The sequence below is a fragment of the Antrostomus carolinensis genome, unplaced genomic scaffold (genome assembly GCF_000700745.2).
Source record: "Antrostomus carolinensis isolate BGI_N321 unplaced genomic scaffold, ASM70074v2 scaffold47407, whole genome shotgun sequence".
NCBI lineage: Eukaryota > Metazoa > Chordata > Aves > Caprimulgiformes > Caprimulgidae > Antrostomus > Antrostomus carolinensis.
This window is the reverse complement of record NW_010326171.1, coordinates 1-9,585: the sequence shown is the minus strand read 5'-3', so window position 1 is coordinate 9,585 and position 9,585 is coordinate 1. Positions and strand designations below refer to the sequence as shown.

Sequence of the window (9,585 nt, the reverse complement as noted above, 5' to 3'; positions counted from 1 at the left end):
CCCTTCACTGCTCTCCAACAGATCATTCCCCAAAACGATATCTTATCTCTAGATATATCAGGGAAAGGTGGTCGTGTTCTTCTTCAGTTCCCTTCAGTTGGAAACTGGAATGGAACCCTTGGATTTTCCCTTTCTCCTCTGGGGGCTGTGCTGCCGCTGCTGGTGTCCTCGATATCGCTCAGCTCGTGTTTAGCTGAGTGTGAAATGTCACATCCAGGAGCTCACTCCACCTTTCAGGTTCCATCCCATCCATGGTGGGTGAGGACAACTTCCCCTGTGAAAGTTCGTTCATTTACAGTCTTGACAGTCTAGGCAGGTACAGAACAACACCAGGTTGTTTTTTTCTCCTCACAGTGATATTGGACTATTCAGCAGATTAAATGTTTTCACTTTTGTGGGTTTTTTTGTTCTTTTAAATTATTTTCACACATGTTTTCCAGTCTGGAGAGATCAGCAGCAGAGATCAGAGCTATGGGGGGGAAAAAAAAGAGATGCTTTGGGTTTGTTCTTTTGTTTCAAGGCTGTTCACCATTCTGGGAAAATGATTTTTCACATGGTAGGGAAAATGCTTTAAAAATCTAAAATAAGGAGGCAGCTTGTTTAACTGCACTTTTGGTTTGGTTTGGTTTTTATTCCTACAGGAAGAGCTCTACTTGAAACGTGTGGCTGAATTGGATGACATTACCAACGAGAGAGACAACTTCAGACAGGCCTTTGAAGATCTCAGGAAACAAAGGCTGAACGAGTTTATGGCGGGATTCAACGTCATAACAAACAAACTGAAGGAGAACTACCAAATGCTGACTTTGGGAGGGGACGCTGAGTTAGAACTGGTGGACAGTCTGGATCCCTTCTCTGAGGGAATCATCTTCAGGTTTGTCAAAATATTTTGCTGGGATGCTTAACTGATGTATTTCTTTTTGGGGTTTTTTTTTTCCAACCTGCTTTTTAAGTAAATTTGAATTCATCATCAGCTAACCAAGACAGTCCTCTTGTTGGCAAGATACCGACAGAAGCCCCAACTTTTAAGCATTGAGTAACGAAGAGATTAATTTCTCCTGGAGAAATAAGTCACTAACAGTTAGTTTTGACTTTGAAGTAATTTCTGAGGGTTTTTTTTTTCTCATTCCCAAACCATTTCATTCTGCCGAGGGAATCGCGTCCGTCACACCGGGAAGCGGAGGTTGTTCTGTGCTAAGTGGTCCTAGGAGTGTTTTAATTCCTCGAGGGTAGAACAGCACTTTAGAAAGATAATTAAATAGCAGTTTGGAAGCGTTACAGTTCCCACAGAGAATATCTGAGTGTCACAGCAGCTGGAGGTCAGGCCACGTAGCTGTGTGTGCGGCCGGGGCGCTGCTCCTCAGACCAAGAGCATTGAGCAGCTCATCCCTGCTCTTAGTCCAGCTTCTTTGTGTCTGTGCCTTCCATGAATTCCCTCGTCTCCTGACTTGCTTTTCACCACGACGTCTTTATTTTAACCATGAACAAGAAATGAGTTACAAACTCTTTAATTTGTTTCAGTGTTCGGCCCCCGAAGAAGAGTTGGAAGAAGATATTTAACTTGTCGGGAGGAGAGAAGACTCTCAGCTCACTGGCTCTAGTTTTTGCTCTTCATCATTATAAGCCAACCCCACTTTATTTTATGGATGAGATTGATGCAGCTCTCGACTTCAAAAACGTATCCATTGTAGCATTTTACATCTATGTAAGTATTTAATGGTAACTCCTATAGTGTCATTTTTCTAAGATTATTTTCTTCTCTGCCAGAAAAGACAAAGTGGTAACACAATTATTTAACTATTATTTGAAAATCTGGAATTCTTTTCAAATAATTAAGTGGAAACTATCTGCTAAGCAGATTTCCAGAAAGATGCTGAGACTGCTGCTTTCTCCATGTGTTTTCTAAGCTGTTACATTTGATGCTTTACTGAAATGAGGCAACTAATAGAGAATTTATGAATTTTTTCCCTCCAAATCCTGCCTGGGTAGTTTCAAAAGCTGTCTGCAGAGTGCTCGAGTTTGCCAAAGGCGCCACATTTCCATGATCCTTGCTGCTCCTGCTTCCTCTTCTTAAAATATAGATACTTACCCCAAAATCATCAGCTCTAGTCAGCTGAGACAGTGACTGACTTCGCTCTTAGTAACGTGCTCATGGATCCAAGCTCATGATTTCATCCTCGGGTGCAGCCAAGGTTCCTTGGTTTCATACTTCCAGCTCTTCACCATGAGCTGCTTTGCTCCATGTCTTTATTAGTGGCTTTGTTCTGTCATCCCTTAAAAAACTCTATCGTCACCATATTTAAGTCAAGCCAACACTGACTTTGCTACAGCTCTGGCTGCTGATTGAAACTTCAGACGTTTCAGAATTATCCAAAGTACAAGCCCCAGTTTTGGGAACACCTTATGAGCCAAAGATCCTGATTAATCACTTGAAATTAGAGAGACACTTTGAAGATCCCTGCAGGCAACTGTAGTTGTAACCTTTGCTTTCACAAAGGAGGGTCCCTCACCCAGGTGTGATGTGGCAGTTTGATTTCAGCAGCTTAAAGCCCATCCAGTCCCAACCCCCCTGCCATCAGCAGGGACACCTTCCACTAGACCAGGTTGCTCAAAGCCTCATCCAGCCTGGCCTTCAACACTTCCAGGGAGGAGCAGCCACAGCTTCTCTGGGCAACCTGGGCCAGGTTTCAGTAAGTCACAGAGCTTTGTGGCAACAGCCAAGCCAGGAGCGTGTCCTGCATGTCCCCGTGAGGGACAGCGGGAGCTGGAGCTGTTGGTGACACACTTTAGTGATTGATTCCTCAATTCCTAAACCCTGAAGCTAGAGCTGATACAAGAACAGAACTTTTTGACATCTTGTGGGCTAATACACATCATTTCTGTTTCAGGAGCAAACGAAAAACGCCCAATTTATCATCATCTCCTTGCGAAACAACATGTTTGAGATCGCCGACAGATTAATCGGCATTTACAAGACTTACAACACCACCAAAAGCGTGGCAACCAACCCCAAAGTCATCACGGCCAAGGGACTGGCTGAGCTTGGGGCTCTGACTGTAGCTCAAAAATAGAATGCAATCGACTTCCACTCTCACTGCTGCTCTTTCCTTTTATCTAATGTACTTTTGTATTGGAGATGTTATTAATTATTCTAGGTTTGTGTTTATTTGAACTTGTTAATAAAACTCACCTCAATAAATTCCCTTTTTTAAATTATCCAGCTGGATGGCAACGCTCGGGGGCTGTTACAGACGAGGCTCCATTTCCATCAGCACCTCAGTGGGTTTTGCTTTGAATCTTGATCATTTCTAATTTTATTTTTTTAATTTTAAGAACTGAAATTGGTTGTTTTACTCCAAAAGTCAGGCCAGCATCTGGCACACCTGTACCAGTACTGATCCCTGAACTAACAGTGCCTCAGCAACAAAAAATAAAGCTCAATTGCTGGTGTGTGGTAGAAAAGCTGCGTAGGAGCAGCTCCTGCGCTGTCTCCTCAGTGTCTTTGCCATCTCCTCCTGTTTCACCCCAAACACTTGGCAAAAGCAGAGTTAGTTGGTGGCTCCTGTTTCTGCTGCCGCAGTCTGAGCTCAACCCTCGCTGACAGACCCCAACCCAGCGAAAGCCTCATCCCCTCCTCACAGGCACCATCATCATCAGCACAGAGCTGGTGTGGGAAACTGGAGCTGTACTGATTGCTGTGAAGTGCAGAGAAAAGCTCTCAGTGCAATATCAGACAATAAGATTATATCAAATAGTGACAAGTGAAAATTAATGTGCAGGGAATAAAGTGATGGGAGCGTGTTCCTGCCTGAATTATCATCAGGGTGAGATCTCAGGTCAGAAACCACAGCTCAGCACTGCTCACATGCACGAAATTAAATGAGAAAAACCCAAAAAACCCCCAAAATACAAATCACATCCCTGTCCCAGCCCCGCTCCAGCCCTGAGCGCTGTGGACAATCAGCTTGTCCACCTCAAGGCAAACCCAGACACCCCCAGTGTCAGCTTGTGGGGTAAAAGTCTGAGCAAGAGCAGCCCGGAACAGAAAGGTCCAGAACAAGGGATGACCTCGGACTCTCAGCAGCGCTCTCGGGGGGCTGCTTCCATCCCTGGCAATAAAAAACGTTGGGAATCTCAGGCAGAACCTGGAAACTTCAGTCTCCTCCCCCACTGGGTCTCAACACACTCGTGTTCAACCCCTCTAAGAAGAAATTTTAAAATACACACAGTAAGAGCTGCACCCAGAACGAGGTTTCACAAGAGGAGAGTTCAAAAGATGAGAAGAAAAACCCCTCACCCAGGGTCTGACCAGAAACAAACCCCTCAAACCTCAGTGAAAATGCAGTGAAAAGATTTTCACTGATGAGGATCCCGGGGCAGGTCCTGTGCAGTCAGGAGATCAAAGAGGCAGCCCCTCCTACTGTAAGAATAGATTTTATTTGAATGCGAATTTAATAAAATATAGAGTGCACCAGAAGTACAAGTACTAAATGTTTGTGTCAGTGGTAAAAGCGTTTTATAAATTCCCATAGTCTTGAAAAAAATAAAATTGCACTCTGAATACTCTGTAAATTTTTCAAAGTCAGGAAAATAAAAGTCAGGAAGTCAAAGCAGCAGCTTCGTGTGGTGGTGGACGCTCAGCACCAGGTTTGGAGAGACCCATATGCCAAGTCCCAGCCTTCTCGTGGGGCTTGAGACAAAACCAACCGCCCAGTGTTACTGGGACATTTATCCAGCCCCAGGATCCACCCAAGGACCCTTCACAACCCGACTGCTGCTCTTCATGGGATTCACCTTTAAAGTTGACAGAAAACTTCCACATCAACTCTAGAAACCGCTCCTACCGCCCAGGCAAAGGTCCACTCCTTCCTCAGCGAGAGCCAGACCATCAAACCCACCCAGCTGCACCCCGTGATTTATCAGTTAGGTTATCAATATCCTTATTAGGGTTTTTATTTAGGCTTAATGAAGGTATCAGCATCCCACCTCTGACTGAAGCAGCAGGTATTGTGCAGAACCCCACCAGGGTTTAAAATACCCAGTAGGTAAAGGTGAGCCTCAAAATTCAACCCCTGGTTAAAAAACTGTTATTATTCAAAAATAGGAACGCTGCTGTGCTAGAATATGCTATTAATTATTAATTATTAATTATTTTTATCAAGCCAGATACAATTAAACACGGTGAAGACTCCTTTTTGTTGGGTTTTTTTTAGTGAACTGAAGCTCACCTGTTTTCTGCTGTTGTAACTGCGGCGCTTCAAGGCTGTCCCACTACTTACTGTAAGTAACCTGTTAGTAACCAGAGGCCAAAACTGGTTTTCACTGGGGATTTCAGTCCCCAGCACAGCCTGGACTGGGGAGTCTCATCAACAGCAGTGACCAGTCCTAGTGAAGAATCAAACACTGTCAGGTTTTCTCTCCATCAAGGTAAAGATCTGTTATTGGTGCTGAAATATAAATTCACATTCACTGTCCAAGTTCTAAGAGCTCCTGACAACACCTGAAATCCTCCTGCCACTGACTTCAGGGGGAGTTTTGCTCCTCACTACAGCACGTCTCTATTTTCACAACATATTAAATGATTGAGCAAAAAGCCAGAGCTCATTTTAGTCAGAGCTCCCTGCCAGGCTAAACAAACAGCTCACCTGTGGCACAGCTGCCACTGAAAACCTCTATGAAACATGTCACCAGAAATCCTGCAGATACTGCTCTGCAAAGGGGAGAGAACCGTGTCAAAGACACAAAGTTATAGACACATAGGTTCAAAAAATATATATATATATTAAATGATGTAATGTACTAATAACCAGGAACAAAAAAAAATGAATCCCAGGGGCAGGATTTTATGTTTTAAAGACCAGAAGTGTGATTCTGAGCTAAAACACACTCAGAAAGAGGTCAGTAAAACACAAAATAGGAGTTTTTTGTACACCAAGAGCTGGTGACTGACCAGTCCAGGACAAGCCAGTTTGCAGCCTGAGGGGAGTTGGGTTTTTTTTAACCTGTAACGTTGTAGAGCTTTTATTTTCAAAAGCAATTTAAAATTATGTTAAAAAACCCAAAACAACCCAAGATAAAAGCTCCTCAAACATCTTCTACAAATGGGATTCCAAATCTTCTCACTGAACTAAGAGGAAGGAAGGGTATGGAAACAGGAAAGTGTAAAGCTTCAACAACCCAGCTTATAAACGGCAATTAAAAAAGAATCCCGTGGATTCCTCCCCAAACTTCTTAATCTAATCAATAAAACGGTCAAAGAGAAACAATTCTCCCTAAAAACTCCCTGAGGGAATGAAAGGCACGGCACAGCACATCCGCCCCGTGCTGCCAGTGGGTGCAGAAATGCTGATAAACCAGCAGCACCAATTTTGAGCAGGAGGTGGAAGCGGCTTTGAGGACAACTGACGACAGGGGTTTGTGGAAGGAGAACACCGTCAGCACTATCAGCACAAGAAGGAGCAGCACTGCCAGGGGATTCACAGCCTGGAGCTCTCTCGACTCTCCTCTTTCCTTTCTGCTGCCTTTGCCACGCAACTTCTTCTTGGGAATGAGTTTTATTTTTGGAACGAGGAGCTTGCTGATCTGACCGATGTCGGTTTTAGACCACACGTCCTTCAACAGGTGCCCAACCCTCGGATAAATCTCCACAGATCTCCCATCCGGCAGGTGCTCCTGTTTCAGAGCTTTGATCCGTTGATGCAGAACATCCACCTTCTCAAGAAAAACCAGCGGGGACTCTTCTTTCTGAAGAGAAGTGTTCAGTGACATCAGCTCCAGCTGTTCTTCTCTCATGCGCTGCAATTTCTCAATGAGAGGTTCATACTCCTCCAAAACGTGGGTGTTCACCTCATCCAGCGCGCTCAGCAGAGCTTCTTTTTTATGTTCCAAAGTATTGCTCAGTTTCTTAAAATACTGTACTACTATTTTTTTATCATCCTGAATGATATTTTCACACTGGGACTTCTGTTCTTTCAGCTTTTCAATCAACAAACATACATCAGTCCAGTGTTTATCCGTCAGCTGCTCCAGAAGTTTTCCAGAAGTCTCTTTCTCTTTCAGGTAGGCACTTTGAAGGTCACCTATGGGATGACCGTTGTGTTTCCCTATCGTAAGGCAATGGCCACACACCAATTTTCTATCCAACAGACAATAAACGTTGAGGGGTTGCCCGTGGTGTTCGCCGCAGGTCGGAGCGTCGCAACGATCCTCCTGGCGGTATTTTTCAATAATGGCTTTCAGGGCGAAGTTGATGGGTAAAGATTCGGTACCAGCAGCGGGGATTTCAGCGATGCTCCTGCAGTTAGGACACTTCAGAGGAATTCTTAGAGGTCTCCAAATGGAAAAGTTGCTGGAAAGTTGGATGACACCTTCCAAACAATTCCTACAGAAGGTGTGGGAACAGGGCAGGACGCGCGGATCCTCGAAGATGCTGTAGCAGATGGAACACGTCAATTCTTCCTCAAAGCGATGCATGTCCTACCAAAGAAAACAAAAAGGGGGAAAAAAATGGTTTCATATCTTTTTCTCTTTAATATCTTTTCATTTAAAACCATTTTATTAACCTAAACACCTCAAGGTGACATTGAATGAGCAATAACCCAACCCACACTGGCAGTTTATGGCTAAAAGAGGAGGGAAAAAACCAAACAACAAAATAAAAGAGAAAAATGAGAATGAAAACGAGCAACAGTTCAAAGATTTCAGCAAATTATCATTTCACCAGTATCCAACTTCTGGCCTGAAAAGGGAGGAAAAGCAGAAAGCTGCTACTGGCTGGTTTTTTTTACAGTGGGAAACAGGAGAAGAGAATGATCAAAATTAGAACAAAAGTTTCTAACTAGCCTAAGAATTGGGAAAATCTTCTCCCACGATGAGTAACGTTTGGAGAAGAACAGAACAGTAAGTACAGAAACTTCTTTTCCTCCCTTAACTTGTTTCAAATGTTACTTTTTGTAATAGAAATAGATTATTAAACAGACAAGTTTACTCAAAGCTGTCTCTAGGTTCTGGCACAAACCAGAGTCCAGCTCCATGGCCCCGTGAGACTCGTGGTGTCACCATTCCTGGGTGATTTTAAACACAAAACTAAAATAACTAACTTTCATTTTCCACCCTTTGTAACATTTTACCTTCTTTTTCATTGCCAGTTTCAGCGAAATCACGCTGTAAAGTCACAAATAACAATAACTCTGATAGCAGTTTTCATAACAAATCATCATTCTGTTAAAAAATAAATGGGGAAATAAGGGATTTTCCCTGTCTTTGTGTCACATCTTCCTGCCCCTCAGTTCTAGTCAGCTCTGTAGACTTTGCTGCACTGCAAAAATAAATTGTCCCAAGCATTTGGTATCAAAAACTCTCCATTTAGGGTCTAACTCTAAATCTGAAAACAATAACATGGAGCTGCACAAGCACTCCTGAATATCTGTCTGATTCCAGCAGAAGAGAACCCCCCTGAGATGTGTTTAAGGTTATTTTATTCACATCTAATCAGATATCTGCATTAATCAGCACTTCTCATTGATCCAGAGATTAACAAAGTTTGATTGATTTTAAGTGAATCTACTTAAAAGGAATCGAGTTATATTCCCCTTTGGAAATAAAACCTTAAATGGGCATTTGGAATAAAGAAAACCACAAAGGACACTCGGGTCTTGGAGGGTTAAATCAGCTCTGAAGGGAGAAACCTACCCGGGGTGTGCAGAGCTCAGGGCTTAACTCACTGCACTGACACAGGCTGCTACACCCAAAAGTGAAACTGCTCAGCTCTGCCAGGCTGCTCAGGCTCTGCTGCCTTAGAAAACCAGACACAATAACAATAATAACAATAATAACAATAATAATAACAACCATCTAATGGCCACAGTCACTCAAAACAACACCAATAATAAAAATAATAAACATCTAATGGCCACAGTCACTCCAAACACCCAATTCAATTTAAGGAGATATTGGTATGTTGTTAAATCAACTTGATATTGAAAACATATTTTGATTAATTCAGCTTTAATAATTAAAAAATAAATCTATCCAACACACTTTTTTTCAGCTAATTAATACAAAATGTTGGTTCACTTGCTTGAACTTCATTTTTTAAATTAGACCTTGACAACAGCTGAGAGATATAATTCTTTAATTCTTAAGAACTACCTCTTAAATTCTTTAAGAATTACCTCTTAAAAGAAGAATGCCAGAGTGTGTTGGCATTTATAATTAACTAGTGTATTCTCCTAATTAAAGGGAATTAATATCAAACACCACAGACATTTAGCAGGAGATATTCATAACACTGACACTAAATCTGCACTGCACTGCACTGCTCCTCCTAAAAACCACCAGGAATTTCTATTTTTACTGGGAGACCCACAGACTTTCTTTTCCAGCTTTTCCAACCAGCCACTGTGGCAACACCAAGTTCTTTAGGTCTGTCTGTCAATAATTTCACATTTTTAAGTGATGTTTCAGGCACTGAAACTAAAGAAACGTGTCAATAATGAAAGGAAGCTGAAAAACAAACCTACTTCACTGTCTGGATAAATTAATTTTTAAGAATTGAATGAATTCTTATAGGAAATACAGTTAAAG

The 9,585-nt window shown here is 42.4% G+C and overlaps 2 protein-coding genes across 2 annotated transcripts; one reads left to right on the top strand and one right to left on the bottom strand.

Annotated features, from left to right (window-relative positions):
- Nucleotides 1–683: 683 nt before the first annotated feature.
- Nucleotides 684–3,075, top strand: LOC104527692 (structural maintenance of chromosomes protein 4). Its single transcript, XM_010171480.1, has 3 exons — nucleotides 684–874; nucleotides 1,522–1,705; nucleotides 2,889–3,075. Exons 1-3 carry the CDS (start codon nucleotides 750–752, stop codon nucleotides 3,069–3,071), a joined length of 492 nt encoding a protein of 163 aa, XP_010169782.1. The 5' UTR covers nucleotides 684–749; the 3' UTR covers nucleotides 3,072–3,075.
- Nucleotides 3,076–6,252: 3,177 nt separating this feature from the next.
- Nucleotides 6,253–7,473, bottom strand: TRIM59 (tripartite motif containing 59). The gene has a single exon (XM_010171481.1). It carries the CDS (start codon nucleotides 7,471–7,473, stop codon nucleotides 6,253–6,255), a length of 1,221 nt encoding a protein of 406 aa, XP_010169783.1.
- Nucleotides 7,474–9,585: the final 2,112 nt, after the last annotated feature.

Coding starts and splice junctions, on each gene's coding strand:
- LOC104527692 (XM_010171480.1), top strand. CDS start 750: ATGGCGGGATTCAACGTCATAACAAACAAACTGAAGGAGAACTACCAA. Junction 875..1,521: donor TCTGAGGGAATCATCTTCAG/GTTTGTCAAAAT, acceptor AATTTGTTTCAG/TGTTCGGCCCCCGAAGAAGA. Junction 1,706..2,888: donor TTGTAGCATTTTACATCTAT/GTAAGTATTTAA, acceptor TTTCTGTTTCAG/GAGCAAACGAAAAACGCCCA.
- TRIM59 (XM_010171481.1), bottom strand. CDS start 7,473: ATGCATCGCTTTGAGGAAGAATTGACGTGTTCCATCTGCTACAGCATC.